This window comes from Crocodylus siamensis, chromosome 2, assembly GCF_052110815.1.
Source record: "Crocodylus siamensis isolate JL-2025a chromosome 2, ASM5211081v1, whole genome shotgun sequence".
Lineage (NCBI taxonomy): Eukaryota > Metazoa > Chordata > Crocodylia > Crocodylidae > Crocodylus > Crocodylus siamensis.
Genome location: NC_143396.1, coordinates 17,871,294 through 17,896,443, shown reverse-complemented (window position 1 = coordinate 17,896,443; position 25,150 = coordinate 17,871,294). Strand labels below are relative to the sequence as shown.

At 42.7% G+C, this 25,150-nt stretch overlaps 1 protein-coding gene across 3 annotated transcripts in view; it reads left to right on the top strand.

Annotated features, from left to right (window-relative positions):
• NELFA (negative elongation factor complex member A) overlaps window positions 1-25,150 on the top strand; it is a 39,738-nt gene that overhangs the window by 1,832 nt on the left and 12,756 nt on the right. For all 3 annotated transcript variants that reach the window (XM_090035413.1, XM_090035414.1, XM_090035415.1), the window contains exons 2-7: window positions 6,341-6,512; window positions 8,006-8,167; window positions 9,098-9,187; window positions 15,412-15,542; window positions 15,743-15,812; window positions 16,338-16,426. In XM_090035413.1, coding sequence (XP_089891539.1) covers window positions 6,341-6,512; window positions 8,006-8,167; window positions 9,098-9,187; window positions 15,412-15,542; window positions 15,743-15,812; window positions 16,338-16,426 — 714 coding nt within the window. The remainder of the gene's footprint in view (window positions 1-6,340; window positions 6,513-8,005; window positions 8,168-9,097; window positions 9,188-15,411; window positions 15,543-15,742; window positions 15,813-16,337; window positions 16,427-25,150) is intronic.

Genomic DNA, 25,150 nt, shown 5'->3' with positions numbered 1-25,150 from the left:
ATCATAAACCCCATTACTGCTTGCTTGTCATCACTGATTAGTAAGAATAATTGGTCCCTGGTTTTGTGATGTATCTGTGTATTTGTAGACAGTTGTCAAATCTATACTCATGGAGTATTTTTTTGGGGTGAACATGGAAGTGTTTGAATACTTTTTCATGGATTCTGTTTCTTCAAACTTCTTCCTTTTTTTCCTAATTTCTTTTAAGCACATTTTTTTAAAATGATGCCTAAAGCTCAGTGCAGTGTTTATTTGAGTTTCTGGCTGATTTTTGTCAGAATAATGATATTTATTTACTTTGCACATTGTACTCCTGTTAACTCCTGGCATGTAAATTTTTGTGCCAGCATTGCACATACTCATGTAGAGCTATCTTGTGATTTTTTTTTTTTGATCCTGCCAGAGTAAGAGCAATGTATGTTTTGGTATCCCTAGAATGTCCTGTGAGGGAGATGGTCCTATCCAGCGTAGCTCTGCTGCACAGTTGTCCCCTGGGGTGCTGCAAGATATTTTTAAGGGTGCTGCACAAACACCTACATGTGATTCTCAGGCTAATCCCAAAGATATCAAATAAGAATCTATAGTGACAAAAACATCCTGATCTGATGTTGTCTGAGCTTTTTGCAACAGAAGAATTGCTTTATCATTTTTCTGCACTCAAAAACTGAGTGAAAACTGTGAGTTTAACATTTTTCTAAGGGGTGCCTTGATTCTGTCAAGGTTGAGAGCCATTGATGTAGAGAAGGGGTGTCAAAGATCCACCTTGTGGAGACCTAGGATCTGGCCTATGGGTCTCAAGCTGACCTTTGACCTCTCATGTAACACATGGTGGCCCTAGCCCTGGATGCTGCATGCAATGCACAAGCTGACACTGGCTCTGGGGCTGGTTTGGTGTGGGTGCCACACACTGTTTGCCTCATGCTCACAGTGTACTGTGTGCATTGTGTGAGCCCTGGATCAAGGCTGATGTGTTTCATGCAGCATGTGGGGCCAGACCAGGCACACATGCATGTGGCCCTGGGGGCTGATTGGGGCACGTGCTCCATATGGCTCCCTGCTGGACCTGCTCCATGTTCTGATTCAGGTGCTGCATGCAGCATGTTCCTTGTGCCAGCTTTACGTTTAAGTCCCCAGGCTGGGGCTGATATGTGCTGCACTTGGCATGCAAGCCTAGTGTGGGGTATACACTGTGTGAGGTGTCTGCCACGGATCAGCTCTGTGTGCTGCCTCTGGTGCATAGGGCTGCTCTGTGGGCCCAGTCTGGCCTACAACTCAGTCCCATGCTTCTTATCCAGGCCATGGAGCAAAATGAGTTTAATGCTGCTGTGGTAGAAGGTAGTCAGTGCAGTGCCCCCTCTTACCAGTCTACTTGAGTGGGGAGACCTTCTGCCTTATGCACTCTCAAAGTTGGAAGCAGCATAGGTACAAGGTATAAGGGAGCACAAGCACAATGTACTCATGTTGTGTCTCTTAACTCCCTTGAGCTGTGCCCCCAGATTTCTGTGCAGGACAAGGGTGGGTTGTGCACTGAGGGTCAAGGGCTGTGCTAGCCTTATGGCAGCAGTGGGGCTGGGCTGGGGCTGCACTTGGGGGCGGGGAGTAGGGAGGGAATCTGTGCTGAGACAGGGGCTACAGGGTAGCTATGGCAAATTTTAGGATGGCTGTATACACTCTGAAAACTGCCCCCTCATGCCCCCACCTATCCTGAGTGTAGCCTCAGGGCAACACCCCCCCCCGCTGGGAAGAGCCACATCAGGCAGCCTGCCCTCACCGCATGCACAAATCTGGGGGACACATACCCCCCCAGGTCTCCCCCAGGGTGCATTTAGCACAGGGATCTCCCCCTCCACTGTGTTACCCCTGACAAGCCATTTGCAGCTCCATCCTGTGCCCCGCCCCAGCTGGGCAGTGCTTGCCCCTGCACCAGCCCCATTCCCTCCCTCACCATGGGGGCTTCCATCTCCTCCTCTCCCCATGCCCCTTCCCTCCCACACGCTTACCAGCTGAAAGCTGCTCTCCAAGCTGCATGTCGGCAATCAGATCGGTATTGGCCATCAGTATCAACCAAAAAAATCTTTATGGGTGCACTACAAATTCATAGTGCATGCACACACATGTAGTTGATGCTTTCTATCTTTGTATCATTTACAGATAATACTGGCATACTTACTACTCCATTTTTTGGCTAAATGAAAATTCCGCATCACAACAGGTTTCTTTTGTACTGACACAGAACCATTAAAACATGTCAGGTTTCATAATAGTTGTGAATCCACTTTGTTTAGTCCACAGTGCTCTAGACCAAGAGCTCCAAAAGGGCTTCTTCCAAATAATTCTTTCTTCTTTTTTCTCCTTTTCCTTTACCTCAAATGTTTGTTTACTCATAATGTTCATTGTGGTTTATTGCAAGTGAAAATGAGTTTGATTTTTCTCATTTTGTTTAAATTAAAGCCTTACAGAATTGTTTAACATCCACAACTGAAATACGAAACATATACACTTGATTTGTTAGCGAACTTTTCTGGAAAAACCTTTGGCTGCCTGTGCAAATTACTGTTGGCACCTTGTTTCTCTGTATACCAATTTCATACCTTTTTTAAAGCTGTTTTTGCTAAACACTTGCATTTCAGATGTGTGCAAGGAGAACTGACAAAATTTGTTGGGCCTGACCTTAACATCTTCAATACTCTTAATTACATTAGTTTGCGGTTCTCTGGAAAGTAAAAATGGCATGGATTTTTGTGGGTGATATGAATGCATTACATTTGAAAGTTTGTCTGAGTTTATTACAGCCATGTCACTGGTCCAGTAAAATATATTACCCACAAAAATACTTGCCTCACTTCCTGAACCATCACAGCTACAACATCACTCCAACGCTACCTAAAAATGAGAACACTTGTCACAACAGTGTGCTCAGTTTGCAAATAAAAGTTAACCTTTTTTACCTGCTGGCACTGTAAGCTCAACCTGGGGTCAGGGAATCCACAGGTTCTTCCTGATCAAAACAAGAAAAAGCTACATTTTGAGGATGGCTGTGAGGGAATGTAGGAAACAGCTTAAAAAGAACAGATACAATGTGGGAACGAGTTGGAGACATGCCAAACAAAAATCACTAGTTCAGTTGGACTAATGTTAAACCTAGCAGAAAGTAGATGCGTTTATCTGGTTTTTGGGGGTCTTTTCACCATATTACCTAAACCTGCGGAAGGGTTTGTTGACTATACAACTGTTACATTTACAGGCCCTGAAAGTCCCCATTTTAAAGTTTTAGAATTCATGTGGGGGGTGGGAGCTGAAAATGTAGAGTGACATCCTCAGAAGTATTGTATCCTTTCTTTCTGCTGCCACTTCATTCTTTCATTAGCTGTAGTGGAAATCACTTCTGATGGATTTGTAGGGAAAATGTCATTTTTCCTTCTTACCCTTTAGTCTACTTGTGTTTCATTGAGAAGTATGAGTTTTAGCCATGCTGGGAAAGAATAGGAGGTATAGTGGAGGTTTAAGGACTAGAAATTCCCAGGAACAGATTCTGTCCGTAGTATTAATAGTAATTAAATTGGGGAATGAAACAGGTTTGTAGTGGAAGGGAGGAGACGCTGTATAAGAAGCAGCAAAATCAAAAGGACCATAAGCAATTGACTTTATTTTTGAGGTCTGAAGGTGTTTTCAGAGAGGAATGGAGAACAGAAAGTCAAGTTAATAGTTTAAAGAGAGCAAAGAAACACATCAGCCTAAAGCAAGTGAAATGTTTGCATAAGAGGGGTCCCATTCTAAATCAATAAAGGGAAGGAAATGCAGATTGAAGGCTGAAAATCTATCTTTGATAACTTGCCATGTTTGAATACCTGCAAACATTGCAATACATGCTGTACAATTCCCAGTGTGTAAATACAATTGGAGATGGAAAAGGCCAAGTCTCCATATTAAGACTGCATTTCCATACATAAAATCTCTAATGTTAATATTGTATGTTGCCAGTGTCTTAATAGTTATCAGCTAGTTTTTGTTCTGTTTGTCTTATGGCCTGGTATGTACAACTACCTGAAGCCACATCTCTGTTCTGTTAAAGGTTGGATAGATTGAGGCAGGTTAATTTTTAACCTTTAAACAAATCTTAGAACAAAACCAAAAAAAAGTTTTAAAAAGTCCAACTTTCAGCTTGTACTTCATAGCCTGAGCTATCTATAAATGAAGAACTAAAATGTTAAATTAAAAAAAAAAAATCATTGTGTGAAGTGTCAGTAATCTGGATGTCACTTAGGATGGGTCTGTTGCTGCTGGCTAAGAATATGGAAAGCATATGTTTCAGCTGTTCTAAAGGGGAGGGGAAGCTTTGTCCTCTGGTGTGCGCATTGGCTATTGCACTGTAACTGTTGTATCTTTCTGAGCCATTGTGTTATAAGTAAGGGTCTACCTAAATCGCAGAGAAACTAAATTTTCACAGGCTGGTTGTAGCATGAATAGCACATTCTGGAGATGTTTCCTGAATGTGCTCTGACCACCCTGCCCCTTAGTGCTGGTTGGCTGGCAGAGAAGCCTGGCGGGGGGGGGACACCATCTTGTCTGCTGGCTGCCCTTGATGTGGCCCTCCTCCTTGACACTGTTTGGTGGAGAGACCCTGGTGGAGGGACAAGGGGGCAGCCCCTGTCTTGTCTGCTGCCCTTTGTGTTGTCCCACCAGCTGGTGCCACACCACCTCAGCCCCCAGGCTGGGCTGCCACAGCAGCAGGAAGGTTTACTGGCTCCCACTAGGGAGCGAGCACTTTATTTTTATTAAATGTTTTAAGTTGATTTAGCAGTTTCTGCAGAATTCCAAATTGAGTAGACATTGAGCTGTAAGTGAGCTAAATTGTGTGAACTTTGACCTTGAATGAAGCAGGGTTAAAGTTGAAGCAGTTTAGCTTTCCTTGTGCTACTACAGCAGAGGTTCCCAACCACCAGGGCGTGGCCCAAAGGGTTTGCTGCCAGGTTGTGGCATGAGCTTTAACCACTGCTAGCAACAGTTGTATGCCCAGGACACTCCCACATCATGCTGATTGGCTGGGTGAGAATATCCTCGCTTGGCCAATGACTGTGACTTGAGCTTTTGAAATTGGACCGTGGTAACTGTAGCTAGTTGCTTCTGTTTCAGTGAGACCTACTGATGTCTGGCTTGTCTCCTTGTATCCTCGGCAGCTAGCTAGCTAATGTTAGCCAGCTAGTGATGTGTATGTATGACATTTAGTTATTGTCTCCTCCTTTATTGATGGTGTTCCTGATGTACCTCACAACTTCTTTCCCTCCTCCCCTGCCACATAAATTAAATATAAATATGTAAATTAAATTGTTTCTATACCCTGGTCTGCCAAAATTCTTTGAGTGAGTTTGCCAGTCCTCAGTATAAAAAAGGTTGGAAACCACTGCACTCCAGAATCATGCAGATGCAACAATATTAGCTAATACCAATAAGCTGTTACATCTGCCACTATGATAATACATGTTTTGATTAGCAACCAAAAGCTTAGTGTAATAACTTCCGCACTACAATGTTATGAATTCTCTCTTCTTTTCCAAGCTTCTCACCTCCCCACAAATAAGTTTTCATAATAGCTTTTATTCTTAACTTTGTGGCAAAAGTCTTGTAACATAGTTTATAGAAAGCCACACAGTGGGTGTTTTTAGCAAATTGTTTATTGGCCAAAATACATTTTTGGTCAACTTGTGTTATGATAAATTTGGGTTGCTTACAACTGGAATTATTTCTATTTAATGAAAAATTTAAAAGGGCTTGAGTACTATCCACATGCTGTAGGTGGGGTGTGCCCCACTTTAATCTAGGCACGTGCTAGAGTGAAAAGGGGACCTTAGCTCAAATCGAATCTGGCAACAAAAAAAAAGAAAAGAAAAAAAGAGGTGGGGCAGGGTGGGATTTGAGTTGAGGCTTCCCATGTTGCAGATGAGTAACCTCGTTGCTCAGCTGCCAGATATGTTACGACCCCAGAATATGAGCTTTGGGGCATAACCAGCTCTGGGGACTAGAACCAGCACTGTTTACATCTGGGAATAACATCAGCAGTCGGTTTTTGGCTGAATGTGTGCAATATTTTTTTTTTCCCATTCGAAACTTTGGATGAAAAGATTCTTGATTTTTGGGAAGACTTGAAACAGTGGCTTAGCTCTAGTCTCAGTTTTTATGCATTTATTTTGGGGTATAAAGTGCCTATTAGGCTCCTATACAAAGTAATCTGCTGTGCTGTGCTGTGCATGTTTTTGCTGGTATCTGAATATATTTCCTAATACAAAGCAACTTGCTTAAGACTGTTGCCAATTGGTTGATTTTCTTTTTTCTTTTTTGTTAGATGAAAGGTGCACTGACTGAAATTATCCAGCTCGCTACCTTGGATTCAGACCCCTGGGTCTTAATGGTAGCTGATATTTTAAAATCCTTTCCAGATACTGGCTCCCTTAACCTTGATCTTGAAGAACAGAATCCCAATGTTCAAGATATTTTAGGAGAACTTAGAGAAAAAGGTAAGCTGTTGCCTTCTGCTTAGGTATTTGGCTTGAAAATACAAAATACTTGACAAATCCATTCAAAACATGATGGATAAAATCCTGGCTTTTGTGACTTCAAACCTAGATTTCACTCCGTATGTTCTGGGATCTACACTGAAGCAGCAAATATAGGTTTAATTCTTGTTGATGGGTTCAGTTCCATTTGAAATGCAAGGAATGATCACCTGAGCTTGAATTGGAGTAAATCTAATGTATGAAAATATCAGCTAACTTGTACTAAATGTATATCTTGTGTTTGCTTTTTCTTCCTGTTTGTTTTTGTACTGAGGGAGTTTGTTTTCTACTCAGGGCATACATATATGTACATTTTAAAAAACAGTTGAACTTAGAACTGCCATGTTATAGGGTCTATTGTCCATCTGTCCATGGTTCCTAAAGCACAGTATAATATCTACTCTGAGGCTCTGATCCTGTAATGGACTTTGTGGGCAGACTTGTAGGGAAGGAGCCAACTATTGGGCCATATGAATAGGCTATATCTACCCTTTCAGCTATTAGGAAGTCTCCCAGTGATACAGGTCCACTGATGGTAACAGGAGTGCCCCGTGGTTCAGTGATGGACTCCTTGTCTACCACACAGGAGGCTTAGGTTTGATTCCCAGACACTTCTACAACTACAGCCATGGAGGCACCAAACATCTGGATTTAGTCTGGTCTGTGGATTCTGTCTCAGTGGCCTAAAGGGAGGATGAAAGATGTGGGCAGCCTACACTCCTGCAAAAAATCCTGCCCAGGCCTATGCATCAAAGATCTGGGTGGCCCTTATGCATACACCATGATCCAGGAGGATCAACGGTTGCCACTGATGGTAACAGCAGTGGCAGTGCTAGCATAGACTAATTTTGCAGTTTTAATCAAATATAGATTTCTTGATAGTGAAACTGTTTAAGCTATATGTGTGGTATTACTGCCATAATTACTTTAGCAAGCGATGCTATACAGTTGTTGGTAGTAGTTGCTACTGTAGAAATGTTGGGGGGATTTTAATGGACAGAGATGGTCTTGGGGCCCTACAATGGAGCAGGTTAATAGCAAAACTCCTTGGAGATGGAACTCTGCACTTTTCAGAACAGAGGAGTGTCCTTTTACTAGTTCCAGTAATTTGTTGGCATTTTGTGGCTGGTCAGGTTGCTTGTACTTTTGAGATGTCTGAGAGTTAAACCTCAGCTTCTTTTAAATCTTTGTTCTCTGCAAAAAGACTCTTAAAATGGCTTTATATTTTACAAGGCAAATCTTACTGTACTTTTATCCACCTTGGCAACAGGGTTATTAGAACATAAATTAATTGGCAGGTTTCTGGACCTCTGATGGCATAAAATGGTAGTTACCCTGCTATTTGAACAGGTATTCCGAAGTTTAAAACCCGCTTTGCAAAACTATGTAATGGTCTTGTAATCAGCTGTAGAAGAGGTATTTATACCCACGTGTATTGTTAATTCTTTACACAGTAAGCGAATGTGAAACTTCAGCTATGTTGCCGTTGGAATGCCAGTACTTAAACAAAAATGCCTTGACAACACTTGCTGGGCCACTTACTCCCCCAGTGAAACATTTCCAGCTGAAAAGGAAACCCAAAAGTGCCACTCTCCGAGCAGAACTCTTGCAGAAGTGTAAGTACTATCCCAGCTAGTTAATCAAATATTTATGCAAACTGGTTGGTAAAAGGGAAGTACAGAATTCTGTTTTATTCTTCAGTTCAGGAATGTACATTGTATCTTCCCTTCTTAACAAGGTTATGCATCAGCTTGTGTAAAACTGCATCTTAGCAAAATAAAAGCAGGTGTGAACCTAACCAAGTCATTTGGGTAATTACTGAATTAATGTGCTCTTGTAGTTTTAAAATGGTATTTAGATTTCAAAGTTCACAAGATTTGTTTTAATAGCAATGTTGCATACACTGTCTTGCATTTAATAGTTAGTTGTAGAAACTTGCTAGGGAAAGCCTTCGTTAAGATTCTGGCCACAAAAAATGAAATCGGAATGTAACTGAGCTTTATTTTGCCATATGTTTTTGCAACAGGGAGCGTAGGCAGTAAGCACGTGCTTTCCTGTGCTCAGTAGGCTTATTGAGGATGAAATCCAAAAGGATTTTCACTAACAGAAAGGCAGAAAAAATAGTCTTAACTCCTTTAACTGGCTGAACTTAAAATATTTTCCTGCACATAGCACTCTGTAGCAATTCATGTATACATAGTGACCTGATTAGTCAGTTTGAGTGGAAAATATCAGTATGTGTAGCTTGCTATTTTTAATGAACGTCTATTTATCTCTTCTGCTTTTTCTTATCAAGTAGATTGTGTTACTCTAATTCAAACAATGATATTAGCTGCACAAGCCCTTTTTAATTCTGCTTTCTATTAGTATTTTATTACATGATTAATAATTGAAACAGGTTGCCAGCATTTGATGAAAAATAATTTTCATTGTGAAAAACAGGATTGTCCACACTAGACTAAACTTCAGAAGGCTCTTATGTAGGAAATATAGTAGCGTACGTTTCAGTGAAGATTTAGTAATAATTATAGCTTTTCTCCTTTTAGCAACCGAAACAGCACAACAACTCAAGAAGACTGCAGGGGTGCCTTTCCATGCCAAAGGGAGAGGGCTGGTCAAAAAAATAGATACAACAAGTATGACTCTTTTATAATATTATTATTACTTGGTTGAGAAAAATGTGTCTGGTTCATGTTTAGGCAAAATGCAGTGCACTTCTGTTTTTATTTTAAAATTGTCTCTCTATGAAGTCAGAGCATTTCTGTTTTCCCTACTTAAATGTTTCTAACATCTTGTTTTAAAGGAATATGTTTTCCTTTACATGGTCAGTACACTTACAGCACTGCCAAAAACATAGGGTTAAATGGTACTATTAAGGAAGAGGTAGTTCATAAGTGGCACAGTTCTAGGAGTAAATAAAGTTCTTTCTTGTTCCAGGAAATAGCAGTTTGAGTTTAACTTGTTACAATAGCTGTAAAAGCATATGGCTTACACTTCTGTTCCCATCCCTTTTGTCCCTGACATTCTACTCTCGCTGTTGAGCTGGGGAAACAGCCTAAAGTCTGTCCAGTTCTGCTGTCATTTTCATAGAACAGGATAATATGCTGAGCTGAACCCAAAATGCAGCCAAGCAAAGGGATGGGACTTCTTATCTGGTTTGTCAAACCTGATGGTAATTTTGGGTAGCTATACCAAGGAGGAGTTTCAAATTATTCCACAAGGAATGTTCACTGTTTGCTTTAAAAATACAGAAAGGGGGGTACTACTACTGTATTTTATTGCAGTACTTAAAATAGGCTATAAGTGTACAATATATTTATCAAGAACTATGTACAATTCTTTGTCATAAAGGAAATTATACTTAAGAACTGCATAGTCAGCTCTGTCAAGCTAGCAAAATCCGAAGTGTGCCTGCCTCTTGCATTCAACAGTTATGCTATTTGTAGTAGTTGCTTGTAATGTAAAGATGCATAAATGACTTCTGTTGATGTGCTGCTGCATGCATTTCAGTGGGGTGGTAGCACTCCCACAGTTAAAAGGAAATCCTGGGGGAACTTTCACAGGGTTGCAAAAAGTCTGCAGGAAAGTTGTGGTATGTTCCAGGAAGCAAGGGTTGATGACTCCTTCAGAATGGTGTCTTTTAGATAACAGAGTGCCATCACTGCTAAATGTGAAAGAATGCTTAGGATGCCTACTTGGTGTTTTATTACTGTTCAGTATTTTTTCACTGTTGAAACGCTACTGGGCGTGAAAACATACTAAGGCATTCAGGAGGTTATTAAAGCCAGAAGCAGCTTCAACCGTACAAGTTCTTCCATAGCTTCCACTCAGCCTTTCCTGCCCTTGGTAGCTGATACTGAGGTTCCCCAGTACTACGTTGGGGAATGTAGGAGACCAATACTAACCATGTCATAACCAGGGTATAAGCTACTCTGTTATACTAAGTCATGAATGTGATTTCAGCAAATGCAGAACACATTTCCAGTTGAAAGTGTTGCAACAGCCAGATGTATCGATCTGGAGATTAAGAGTATGGAGTCATCTTTAGGTCTTTCCTTAACAAAGTAAAATAGATAGATAAGGAGTTCTTGGTGGAGTGAGAACTTCAAGACTTCAACATAAAAGCCAGTCTGTTTTGGCATAGAACAAATTCTACTCAGTGGAAGAAATCTGTGGAGTTATGGCATAAAAGGAATGACTCAGCAAGGTTGAATTGGGCCCCCAGTATGTATATTTTAGTATATTGCCATAAGGGTACTCTAAAAGGGTAATATTTGCAGCAAAAAGTATCCCTAAACCTTACCTCGGTGGACTCAAAGTGTGGAAAATGTAATAATGAATGTAAATCTAGTCAAGGCTTGTGACTTATAATACCTGTATGAAAAGGGTATCCAAAGTATCTCACCTTCCCCTACTTCTGTTTTATTCTGTTTTTAACCTGAACTAAGTAGACCAGTAAGTGTTATATGCTGTATTTCTAATATAATTTGAGGTGGTTACTTTATCCTTAGTTTATATTAATTTTAAAGTTTATGGAGTGGCCTCAGTCTCTTTGGTGCATGTACAGGTAACCTCTTTACAGTCAATTGGGATCAAAAGCCTTTAAGAAATCAGTGCATTTATTTATATGGATCATGCATTTTCTGTTCTCAAGTACAGCTGCTTTTTGGACTATCTGTAGCTTCATCAGTCCTTGTGGACAATGCTGAGAACTCTTTCCAAAAAAAGGAGGGCTGGAGGTGCATAGTTTTTTCTTGTTGAAAGAAAGTTGATGATCAAGATGCTCTGTCCCATATCTTCTAATTTCTTTGTAGCATTAAAAATTATGGTAAATGCTTTCCTGCTTTTTATGGATGCACCCAGATAAATGTTGAAATGTGCAAAATGAAGCAATTCAGAGCAGTTTTGGACCCCTTGTTACTTGATTACCAAGCCTATGCACAAATATGTTCTTCCCCATCTTCATTTGGTGGGGCCTATTCCTGTCATTTCCTGTTATTTCAAAGTTAGTACTCAGTAGTTCTGTAGTTTCCTTCAGCCAGTTCCTTGAGTACTAGATGCATCTATGCTGTTTTGAAAACATCCTGCTATTGAAGTAATCTTTTCCCTTCACTGAGCTGATTATCTACTTACTGTGAGCTATTTTGAATGTGGTAGCTAAACTTTTAGCTTCAACCTTCTCTGTATCAAGTATTATTAGGTTCATCTCCTGAGTCAGTAAGGGACCTAGCTTTTCTGTGGTGTTCCTCTTACTTCTGGTATATTCATTGCCTTTTTATTTCCTTTACTAGCAGTATCTCAATTTGTGCCTTGGCCTTCCTGATTTTTGTCCCCATGTCCCTGTAATAGACCATTATTATTACAGGTGAAAATATATGGCCTTTTTTCACTTTTTGGAAGATGTCTTTTTAAGTTGCAGGCTAGTCTCTTGCTGCACTTCCTGTCCATCCTTCGCATCAGCATAGCATGCTTTTGTTCTGAAAGATGGTTAACTTTTCTGGATTCCTTCTTCCCTTAGACTTGCCTCCCATGGAATCTTGCCCCCTAGTTTTGAGTTTGAAGTCTGTATTTCTGCAGTCCAGTGCTAAAGCATTGGAAGCCTACCAGTGCCCAATCACTATAATAAAATAAATTCTAAATACCTGTAAATGTTGGCATTTGTGGCCCTGAGCAGCCCTGATATACTGATGCCCTGCACATGCCTTTGCCCCTCACTCCCAAGCCACAGTTCCCCCTTACCTGCTGGTGCCCAGCTAGAGGGGCCCCCAGCTGCCAGGGCTTTGAAGCCAGGTACCCAGGTCTGCAGCCCCCTGCCCTCCCCAGCAGTGCTTGAGCCCCAGCTGCCACCTGTGGGAGGGAGTAGAGTGTAGAGCCTGGCTCCCTCATCCCCACAGGCAACAAGGCTGAAGTGGGGCCTGTCATGGGGAGGGGTGAATGTGGGCTGCCTGTTGTGGGCTTGGGACTCTACCCTGCTTTCCCCCTGGGGTTTCCGCAGCCCCACCAGGGCAGACCACAGCAGGGAGGATCAGTGCCACTGCTGGGAGCCTGGTGCCACCATGTCATGGCACCGCTGCTTGCCCAGTGCTGCCATGGCAATGCATCCCCTGCTCGCCCAACAGCAGTGGGGGTGGCAGCGTGGGCTTGTGCCCCCTGCTGCTTTCACATGGGTGGGGGCATCTCGCCACGGCTTTGCAGGGCTCCTGGCAGGAGCACCAAACCTCCCTGCCCTGCTCTTCCCTGATGTGCTGGGTCCTACCTGCTGGGTTGCAGAGGTCCCAGGGAGGTGGGCAGCAGGGCAGGGAGACCACAGCCACCAGTACGCCCCTGCCCTATGTACAAGTATGGGGGGCACATACCCCCTTGCTCCCCACCCCCACAGGAGTACACCGTAGATGAGCCACCCACAGCTCCATCCTGCTCCCTGCCTGGGGCCCAAGCCTTATGCGCCACCTGGGCTGGACTGGGCAGTAGCCCTAGCCCAGCTTGGCTCCCTCCTGCACTATAAGGGCCTCAATTCCCCTCCACGCCTCAATTCCCCACTGGTAAGTTGGGGAGCTGCAAGAACTCTGCAGGCTGCCTGGCTCCCATGTGCATGTGTGAGCATGCGCATGACCTGGTAACCCCTGCTGACCGCCCTCCTCCTGCTCTCCCCCAGCCCATTGCAGGCTGGAATTCTGCCAGCTTGCAAGGGGGAAATTGGCCTTTTCCTGTGTCTTGTCTCTTTAAAAGGATAAAATCTGGGTTTTACTGTGGGTTTTTTTTCCATGACAAACAGAAAATACAGATCCCTGCTGATCACTGATACTCAAGTTGCCTTCCTTCAGGTTCTCAGTCATCACCTCTCTATTAGAAATAAGTATATTGAGCCCCCTTTACCCTGTTGGTTTTTTCCCCATCATATGTACTGAAAAGGTTGCTCCCAGCACAATCAAAAAAACAGAAACTGGTTGGACATACCTCATCTGTCCTTTCTGGACCAAATTATACCTATCCTTAACAATATTCCTGTAGTGCAATCTGTGCCACCAAGTCTGTTTATCCCATTTAAGATCATAATTTGATGTGTACTAAGAAGTCTAGTTCTTTCTGCCTATTCCTCATGCTTCTTGCACCCTAAGATAGTGACTAGTTGATTGCCCTGCTCATGATTCACTCATTACCTTTTTCATACTCACCACATTGTCCCTTTTAGCCTTTTATCCATATCATCTTTTTCTTTACCTGTGGGACTTGCTCAATCCTGTTGAACCTAGTTTTAAGGCCTTCCTCACTAGGTCAAAGCCTTTGTGCACAATAAGTTCTTCCCTCCTTCATTAGGTGGGTCCTTGTTCAGCAAGCCCTCTTCCTTGAGCACCACACTATTGCCAAAGAAGCCAAAGCCCCTCAAGCAACACTAGTTGCACTGCAGTACCAGTGTGTTAAACTCCAGGTTGCATCTCTCATGCTTGGCCTCTTAACCTCCTTATTCCTCACATCAAAGGAATTTCTCATGTTCATATTGCTTCATGTTTGCATTGCCACATCCTCCTCCCTTCATCTGTTTCCTGAAGGAATCCATTAGGAGGGATGTGTAGGGAAATGCATCCCACAAGTCTAGACTGTGTCCCAAGTGGAAGCGTTGGTGGTTAGAGTCTGTACCTGGATGGGGCTTGTACAGGTATAGGCAGAGAAAGAGCTGCTGTTAATTTGTGGTTTTGACAACATGTCTTCAGACTTTACGCTGCTGCTGCTGCTGCTGCTGCTGCTTCTGGTACATCCTTGGGCTCCTGCTCTCCTTATATTTTAGCTAGCACTGTGCAACCAGCATGGAAGATCTTGGTCAAAGGTTGAAGTTTTGCCAAAGTTGTAAACAAGTGAAAACTGATTTTTATAATGGAAAGTATTTGCCATCCTTAACCAAAGAACATGTTGCAAACTGCAAAAAATGTATCTGTCCTTGACAGTAAAATAGAGCTTAACGTGCTAAGAGAGAAGGAATCAAAACTCGTGGAAGAGGTGATATCTTTTATTAGACCAGCTGGATATTTGCAACCACACTATTTTCTTTATTTGCAAGCTTTTGGGCACACTTATGCCTCATGAAAGGTGAGAGACAGCAAAGACTGTAAAAGTTCTTCTGCACAGAAATGAAAATTCGTATTTCACAGAAGAGCTGAAGATGTGGTAAAGTCTCCTGTTGGAATAGTTCATTTTGTCCAGATTAGGCACAGAGAAAGGTTGAAAGTCTTTTTACCTCGGCATTGTCTGGTGGCAAGCAGAATGTAAAAATATATTTCCTTCAGTTTATGATGTTTCATATTTCACAGGAGAGTGGAAAAATGGAAAGCTCTTCTGGGCAGGAATTTGTCTGTGGTGAGGTGTCTGTGTGTCTCTGGTCTGTGAGGTGCAATTTGCACCATCAGTGCCAGGAGCCTGGGGTTAGCATATCAGGTGGCAAAATGCATTCTTGTAAAATTACAAACTTTTAATGCCAAAAAATGGCTAAAATTTACAATTCATTATTGTACAAGAATGGAAGCATTTTGCCACCTGATATGCTAGCACCAGGCCTGCGATTGCTCTAGTGCATTTCAGTTCGTTCATATATTTTTAAAATCGTATGCATGGAAAGTATTTGTATGCGTATAATAATAATAATAATGGGTTAGCCTTATGCTTCTGGGTCGCAAACTGTAAGCTACGTATAACATAGTAAGTAGACCTGAAGGTTTGCATGTGTGTGTATGTATGTGGTGTCTTCCATAGAAGTGGCTTAGGAAGCTACAGAAATAGAGCACAAAAATAATTTGGGCTCTTATTGTCTGTTTCTAACCAAGTAAACTTTTTTTTAAATTAATTGCTGCTGTTCTTTCTCTTCAAGCACCACTCAAAGGAATACCAAAACAAGCTCCATTCAGGAGTCCCACAACACCTAGTGTATTTAGCCCCTCTGGCAACAGAACCCCTATTCCTCCTTCGAGAACACCTCTGCGCAAAGAAAGAGGAGTAAAGGTAGGTAATAGCTTTTAAAAATCCTTTCTACGTGCTATCAGCTCACTATTTTTGATCAAAAGTGATCTCCAGTTTCCTGTCCCTTTTCGAGCTATGGGTATGAGCAGTTGTATTTTATACTAATTTCCAAAAAATTTAATTTAATTTGATGAAAGAGTTTGAAGTAAATGTGGGTGGTACTTTTTTTTTTTTTTTTTTAGCTACTAGATATCTCAGAGCTGGATATGGTTGGTGCTGGCCGTGAAGCAAAGCGAAGAAGAAAGACTCTAGGTTAGTCCAATATAATATTGATCAAGTTTACTAGTGTTAACAAGTAGACTGTTCTAAAACCAGTTCTAGTTATGTGGCTTCAGGTTTCCCCCTTCTCCCTGGCCCCTGCCTTCTCTTCCCCTTAAACCTTAATTAATTTTTAAAGCTACCTAAAATAAATAAATAAGCAAAATTTTAGTGAATGAAGCCATAATTGTAGTAAATGTTGTTGTGCTTGGTTTGACTGAAGCTTGCTAATGTTCATCACAACATTAAGCAATCAGAACTGGCTAAATTATAGTGCTTTGGTAAATTGTAAATTTGTTTGTATTCTAAGTGTTAGTTTTATTGCAAAACCAACTGGATATTTTATAGAAAAAACAGTGCAAAACTAGCACGCTATATACATTATTTATTTATTTATTTATTTATAAAAAATCAACCAATCTTACATAGACTCTCTTTGTCATTGTTTAAAAAGAGAAAAAGCTTGTTCTGTAGTTAGGAGAGCTAATTTGAACCAACTCTTCCTTTTCCATTCTATAGATGCAGAAGTGGTAGAAAAGCAAGCCAAAGAAGAAACAGTAGTGGAAAATGCTACTCCAGATTATGCAGCTGGCCTTGTATCTACACAGGCAAGATTTTATTTTAATTTACTGCAAAATGTTGGCTCACTTGCAAAGAGAGAGTTTTCTTGTATTGCTTCTAAGGCTTCCCTCTAATCTAATATTAAATTTTGATAAAAAATTGTAAAGCATTCTTTAATAATGCATTTTGCTAATACTGTACAATGAAGAACGAATTTAAATTTGTTTTAAGCAAGCCATGAGACGCTCTCTGATAAATGTAATAAGATTGCTTTTTCCCTTCTAAGGCTTAGGAGGGCATGAGAAGTCTTTAGTAGAAGGTAGCTTTTTCTTCAAGTTAGTGTCCACACAGATTTCACTATGTGTACTAAATTTGGTTCTCTTTTGAATAGCAGTGTTCTTTGGGGGTCAGACCTGTGTTCTGGGAACCCTCCTGACTATTGTAGCTGAAAGTAAAAGGATAGCCTTCCTCAACTGTCAGCCAGTTCCATTTTATTACCTGGTGGGCACGTGCAGACGAAACAGGGGCCCTAAATTGAAGTGGTGGGTTTTTAAAAACACCGCTTCAATTTAGGGTGAAGTAAACCCACGTGTCGCGTACACTTGTGTGTTACCTACCTCTCTGGCCCAGGGAGGGGAGGGCAAGCTGCCAGGGAGGGCTGGTGCTTCCCTCTGCATCAGCAGCAGCACCCGTGGACAGGCTCCCAGCTCGGGTGGTTGCAGGGGGCACTGCAGCCATGGAGGAAAGGGCCAGGTCCCTGTGCAGCTCGGGTAGGTAGACTCTGGAGGAGAGGTGGGAAAGATTGGGCTCACTGCTGCTTTTTTTTTTTTTTCTTTCTTTCTTTTTTTTCCTTCAGTGAAGCCTTCCTGGGCTGCTGCCAGCCTGCCTTCTTGGGCTGCCTGCAGAGCCCCTTAGCTGCACAAAGCTTGATGCTTCACTCTGTGGCTGTAGGGCAGCAAACTAAAATTCTCTGGAGGCGTTTTCATTTGCTGCTCCCCAAAGTCATTTAACATGCATTATGCTGCTGAATGTGCTAACAGTGGCTGGAATTAATGTGCGATATGCCGCCGACACATGCAAACAGAAACACCTGTAAAGCGGTGCAGAAGCATTTAACCTACTTTAAAGTGTCATGCACACATGCCCCTCGTTTCATCTGCATGTGCCCTGTGACTACAAAATGAATTGCATCCGTCATCAAGAAAGAGTAGGTAATTCCTGTTGTTGGGAGCTGAATTCATCTAAACAGCTATCTAATTTTTCTTTCTCAGGTTCACAACTTGATATGGTTCTTGTCCCCTCATCCACTGTGTGCAGGCCTAAAAAGGCCATTCTCCAGACTTTGCCAGTAATGTACAGTAACCTTATGATCGGAGAAGCCAAGCACAGTGCTCTTAGTGTACTCTTAAAGCTAGAGAAAGTAGACTGAAACAGCATCTTGTTGCAGTATCTGTACAGGCATCTTCAAATCCTGGCAAGCATTTGGAAAGACTTATCCCATTTGCTAGCGGCCCCCAGTGAGCTACAGTGTTCTCCTGAGCTCAGCAGTCCTGATCACCAGCCCAGGGTCCAAAAACCAGGGAGGCCACTATGGACCTCCCCGTCCAGTGAAGAGATGAATCCCCCAAGCCTATGCTATCCCTGGAACCTCACCACTGAGCCTTGCCCAAGATGAAATTTCCAATTCTGTTTATACCACCATAGAAGAAACTGTAGTATCTCTGGTACTGCTCAGCAGGCAAAGCTGGTTTTTTGTTTTTTTGTTTTTTTTTGGTGCCACATGTACCAGTGCTGTGTAAGCTCCATACAGACAGTAGTGGCACAAATGTCCACTACCTTGACTCTTGAACCAGTACCCAAATCCCTGATATTGATCATGATATTTTGACACTGGTTATCAATTGGACTGGGTCTGGGACTTGGTGTGCTTCCTCAGTGGAAGAGGAATCTCCCTTCTCAGCTTCATTAGAGAACATAGACCCTCCTCCCTGGTGGCCCATTTCTACCATGGATAATCTTCTGGGATGGAAAGACAATTGTGGGGAAAAATCGTTTTAGAGGATCTCCCTAAATCTTCTGGACTAAGAAGTTAATTTGACCCATGTGAGCTCTTTCCCTTCATTACATCTGCTAACCATGGCCCTGTTCGTCTCTGGGATAGCAATTTACATCAGGAAACAACCTTCTTGAGAGGTCTGCAAATAAAGATCACCCTAGTAGATCTAGCAGGTCTAAGCATCTTCTCTAACGCATCAATAGCAGGAAGAGAGAGCGCGAACTCAATGGAGGTGAGCTCTTTCCTGACAACCTCTATCTCTTTACTCTTTGTTTCCTAATAATGAGAAGAAATGCTTACTATCCCATTAGAACAGTGGTCTTCAGTCTGTGGTCCACAGACCCCTTGGGGTCTGCAGATTGTGTCTAAGGGCCTGCAAAAGATGACTTTGATCAACCAAAAGTGTGTGAATACTTACACTTCAGTTCAGAAATGGTCCACTCCTCCATTTGAAATTTCTAAATGGGTGTGCATTTTAAAAATGTTTAGGGGTCCGCAAATGAAAAAAAATTGAAAAAACCACTGTGTAAGACAGAATCCATGTAAAGCAATGTAAGCTACTATACTGTCTTGAGGCCCTTGCCTGTCATGGTTGGAAATCTTTTGATTCAAGGATGATCTCTACCACAGCTCATTAAAGGGTTCTGAGATGGCTTAAGAGTCCAATCCTTAAGCTGCAGATCGGTCTGGAGGAGTTGCAGAACTTTTCCCCAGGAGAGAATAGGCTGCAGGCTGGGATTTCTGTCCTCTTCCTTCCTCCGTCTTCTCTTCTGCTTCAAAGGGAAGACGCTTTACTTCAAAACGAGCTCCCGCTTGATTGAGGCTGTAATGCCATTGGAGTCAACTGGCAGCGAGCTCCTCCAAACTCTTGATGTCTGCATCTGTTTTCTTGAGATATGCCTTCAATGTCTTTTTGTAGCGTTTCCTCTGGCCACTATGAGATCTCAGGCCATTACTAAACTGGGAGTGTAGCACTTGTTTGGGGAGCCAAGTCGGGCATCTGCACACAATGTTTGGTCTTCCAGTGATGTTGGGTGCTTGAGGATCATTGATTGAATGCTGGTAATGCTGGATTCAGTAAGGTTGCTGGCATTTGTGTGGTGATCTTCCCATTTAATGTGCAGGATTTCCTGGAGGTATCGTTGGCAACACCTCTCTTGAGATTATAATAGTAGGTCACCAGTTTTTCACGTTCATAGAGGAGAGTGGGGATGATGACTGCATTGGCAGCCAAACTTTGATAAGATCTTCCATAGAGTCTCACAGTTAACAAAGCTAAGGCTTTGGTCAAATCATTAAAGGCCATGTACAGTTCCTGGTGTTGATCTTGGCACTTTTTTCCTGGATCTGTCAGGTTGCAAAGTTAATGTCTGTGATGCCTCATAGTGGTCTGAAGTTGCATTGAGACTTGGGAAGGATTTCCTCAGCAAGAGGGAACAGTCGGTTCAGCAAAATTTGAGTAAGGGTGTTCCCAGCAGTGGAAAGGAGGCAGTGCTTTGATAGTTGCCACAGTCTGTCGTCATCTTTCTTAAAAATGGTGATAACATTGGCATTCTGTAGGTCAGCAGGAATTTCTTCAGTGATTCCAGATTTTTAGAAACTGTGTGTGGCGCTTGCTAGTCATAGTTTCCCTGCCTACTTTGAAGTCCTCAGCTGGCATAGGCCATCAGGGCCAGATGCTTTGTTCTTGATCTCTTTTTATTGCATGCTGGACTTCAGAGGTTGATGGACTGGCAAGAGCTTTCCTTACTGGATGCTGCAAGATGATTTCATTAGTCACCATTGATTCTCAGTTCAGGAGCTGTGGTAGTGCTCCTTTCAATGGTTTTTGATGGACTTATCTTTGAGAAGTGTGCTACTACCATCTTCAGACCTAAGTCGGGCAATATGCAGCCTTGATTGCATTGAAGAAGCTCCGCATGTCATGATTGTCAACAAATTGTTAAATTTCTTTCATTTTCTTTTCCCACTAATAATAGATTTATAGATTGTAAAAGGCTGGAACGGACCTTACAAGATCGTCAGGTCCAGCCCCTCTGCACTAGCCAGGAAAGACAACTGGGGTCAGCTAACCCCAGTGATGTGACCATCCAGTCTCCTCTTGAAGATTTTCGGGATAGGTGATTGCACCACCTCTGGAGGAAGCTTATTCCACAGTCTGGACACCCTAACTGTGAAGAAGTTTTTTCCTAGTGTTAAGGCTGAAATGGTCTTCCTGGAGTTTGTGACCATCACTCCTGGTTTTCGCCAAGGGTGCCCTGGTGAACAGTTGTTCACCAAGACCTTGATATATTCCCCTGATATAGTGGTACGCTGCTACCAAGTCCCCTCTCGGCCTTCTCTTTTTTTTTTTTTTTTTTAGACTTAGACCCAAGTCCCTTAGCCTTTCCTTTTTATATGGCTTGCCTTGCGAGTCTCTGGGTGGCTCTTCTCTGGACTCTGTCAAACTTTTCCACATCCTTGTTGAAGTGTGGTGCCCAAAACTGGACGCAGTATTCCAGCTGTGGTCTCACCAATGCTAAGTAAAGCAAAAGAATCACTTCCTTGGTCTTGCTTGAGATGCACTGGTTGATGCATGCCAGAGTATTGTTTGCCCTGCTGGCAACAGCATTACACTGACGGCTCATGTTCAGACTATAGTCTGTTATTACCCATAGGTCCCTTTCAGTTATGGTGCTAGTCTGGCGCCACCAAACCTGTAAGTATATTGGGGATTGTTCCACCCCAGATGCAATTCAACACTGAGAAGTGTAAAGTGCTCCATCTGGTTTCATTCCACACAGCTTGCCAGCCTGTCTAGTTCCGCCTGTATCTGCAGCCTATTTTCAAGTGTGACCATGCTTCCCCATAATTTGTCGTCATCTGCGAACTTGGCCAGTGAGCTCTTCACCCCCACAACCAAATCATTGATAAAGATGTTGAAAAGCACTGGACCAAGCACAGACACCTGAGGGACACCACTGGCGGCTTCTTGGTGGGACAACACGGATCCGTTTGTTAGAACTCTCTGGGTCCTACCCTGCAGCCAGCTTCCTACCCACCTACTTGTCAAGCAGTTGAACCCACAATCCTCCAGCTTCCTATGAAAACACTGTGGGGTGCTGGATAAAAGGCCTTTTGTAAGCCTAGATATACAATGTCGACCTCCTCCCTCTTATTTGTTTTTGATTTCTTGAATCTTCCTCTGGACTTCAGCCTTGAGCCATCAAAAAGTTCCCTGCTTCTGACTGAATGTAGGAGGGCTTTGCCAGTCACAGAAAGCTTTTTCTTTTCTGGTCGAAAAGGGCTTTGATCTCAGCATTGTCTCTGTCAAACCAGTCCTCATGGCATTGGGTAATAAAACCAGTTGATTCCATGGAAGCTTTGTGGATGGTCTCCTTTTAGAGCTTGCCAGTCATCCTCAACACAAGTGTTACCATTTTCAATCCTAAGATTCAGCAAGATGCTTGCCAAATATGTTTGGAGGGCTTTGTGATTTATCTAGGGGTCTGAAGGTATTTGATATTGTACTGTCTTTGGACTAATTTAGGTTGCTTTTGATGTTTCATTGAACACGATTGATCTCACTAAATGATGATAGGTCCATCAGTCATCATCTCCTCTCATGACGTGTGATATGGACATATTTTAGATCATGAGCTCTTTAAAATAATGTAGTAGAAGAAGTGCCATTGTTTTAAGTGGGGGTATTGCCGTGTTGTGTTGTACCTGTTACACTGTCTGAAGATAATGTTAGTAATGACAAGGTCGTGCTCTGCGCATTTACTGAGTAAGAGGATGCTGTTGGAATTGGCTTTTCCCACTCCTTCCATCCCAGTGGTGCCCCGCCACATGCTAAAGTCCTGGCCAACTCTTGCACTGAAGTCCTCCAAGAAGGATGATTTTATCTTCTTTGGGGATGATAGTCAAGATTTCAGCAAGGTCAGCATAAAACTGTTCTTTCTCAGCGTAGTGTTGTGGCATATGCACTGATGACAGTAGCAAACGAATTATTGGTCAGTTGGAGGTACAGAGCCATGAGGTGCTCATTAATGCCAACAGGGAATACACACCAGTGCCATGTATTCACATGTCACTTGCAGGTTTTCTTTTCCATAAGAATGTATAGTCACCCCTCCACCCCCCCTCTCCATCAGATGGCCTTCGCCTGCGTGTCTGGTCTTGCTGAGAGCAGCAATATTCATATTGTATCGCCAGAGTTGTTGAGCAGCAATACCTGTTCTACGTTCAGGTCTGTCACTGTTTGGGTCATCTAGTAGGGTCCTACATTCCAGGATGCAGAGGACATTTTTGTTTTGACTGCAATTTTGAATGATCCCCCAGAAGCAGCTATTCATTCGGGTAGGGTAGGATAAGCTGGAAGAGTCTATGTTTGGGGCACCTTTTCTAGCCGCCTCCCTGTGCGGGGGTAAGCAAAAAGGATCCTAAAAATGACTGCTTGGTAGTAATCATAGCTGCTGAATCACCCTTCTGTCCTATACTAAAGGTGAAGCAACCAACACACAACTGCCACCTGTGTGTGGATCCATGACTACGAACTCCTGGCAATCACTTTGTCTGTTCCTTTTGCTGCTTGTCCATCACTGCAGGACTTTGTAGAAGTTATGGGTATTGATGATTGGTTATTGTGGTAGACGTTGGATCCAGTGGGAGAAGCCTGCATGTGACTTGTTTTACATGAGGAGGCTGTTGTGCATCAGCAACTGCCCAGACCTTAACAGAGGAGAAACCTGTGTCCAGTGGCAAGGAGATCCAAGACATCTGGGATTACTCTTCCACTGCAGCCTTTATCTGCCTTCACAGCCATTGAGAAGTATGCCTTCTGCATCTGCCTGCTCCACTGCTTTGACCTTACTGCCATGGGTGACCCTACCAGGAGTACAAGACTCGTGACTATGTTGCTTTGGGGTTATCAGTACGTGCAAGCCTCTTCACCGCATCAAGGTGGCAGCCACGGAGAGGACTTGTTTCTGAAATCCAGGAAACTGTGGAAGATCTACACTTTCACAGTAATAGTCTGTTTAGTGGTGACACAAACACAAGATTATACTTACTAAAAGATTTGAGTGATGTTTACTTTCTGGATCATACGTGAAAATAGCATCTGCAACACTTGTGCACACATAGAGCAATTACCTTCAACAATGCCCTTTGTTAAAAACAGTTTCTTGCTTGGTGCTTCTATTGAAGGTTCCTTAACCTTTTCCCCTGGCCATTCCACAAAAGGGGCACGTGGCAAGAAGACAGTTCTTCTAGGGCTGCATAGAGCCTGCACCCATGCAGGTGGTTTCATTTCAGAGAAGATTGTACTGAAATGGCTTTGGGATAGTGAGTTATCAACATATGAGGAAAAAGGGCTATCACATTCAGTTCTAAGCCATTCCTAGCTAATCTGTAGAAAAGCATGGGTCACTCCTTTCCGGAAGTCTTTTACAGCAATTGAGACAATGTTATGAACAGCTTTGCCAGAAGTTGAATTGCTGTAACTAGAGTTGGATGCAGTCTGATCAAGTTAAGGCATAGTTTGGACTAAAGGCGGCAAATAATTTGCTCTATATAGTATTATCATGGGGAGAAGTGAAACGAATTGTGTCCTTTCTATTTCAATTGGAGTCCATCCAATGGCGGTCACAGACTTGGCTCTGGTACAGTCTTATCCACTAAAAAAAAAATTCTGAAAAGAGCTTTCTAGCAGCATAAATCTGGGATTCCAGGGAGGGAGGGAAACTTAGTGTTGACTACATTCTTCTACTATCACCTCTCAAAGAAGGTACCCTTTCTAGTGGTCTGCACTTTCATGAGAAGGGTAAGGAAGTTCCAGGTTCTCCTGATAGGCCTTCAGTCTACATTTCATAAGTACAGGGATGCTTACAGATGTTTATTTTTATTTTTATGTCTGATCACAGAAAATTAGGGTTGGAAGCAACCTTGGAAGGTCGTCTAGACCAACCCCCTGCTCAAAGCAGGACCATCCTCAAATGGATCATCCCAGCCAAAGCTTTGTCTAGCTGGGTCTTAAAAACCTCCAAGAGTGGAGGTTTCACCACCCCTCTGGCTAACCTGTTCCAGTGTTTTACTACCCTCATAGGGAAAGGCTGGCTTTTTTCCCCCCCCCCCCCTTATCTAACCTAAACTTCTCTTGCTGTACCTTGAGACTGTTACTCCTTGTTCTGTCATCTACTGCCACTGAGAACAGTCCAGCTCCATCTTCTTTGTAACCTCACTTCAAATAGTTGATGATTGCTGTTAAATCCCTTCAGTCTTCTCTTCTCCAGACTAAATAAGCCAAGTTAGATTAAATAAGCCTCTCCTCAGAAGTCATGTGCCCCAGCCCCCTAGTGATTTTTTTCTTTGCCCTTTGCTGGACTCTTTCCAATTTGTCCACATCCTTTCTGTAGTGGGGGGTCTCAAAACCGGACACAGTATTCCAGATGTGATCTCAGTAATGCCAGATAGAGGGGAATAATAGTTTCCTTCGATCTGCTGGCAGTGCTCCTACTAATGCAGTCCAGTATGCTGTTTGTTGCCTTTGCAACAAGGGCATGCTAGTGGCTCATTCTGTATATTCTCCACTGTAACCCCCAGGTCCTTTTTCTGCAGGGCTGCAGTTTAGCCAGTTGGTCCCTAGTCTGTAGTTCTGCATGGGATCATCCCTTACTGAACCTCATGAAATTTCTTTTGGTCCAATCCTCCAGTTTGTTGAGGTCTCTCTGAA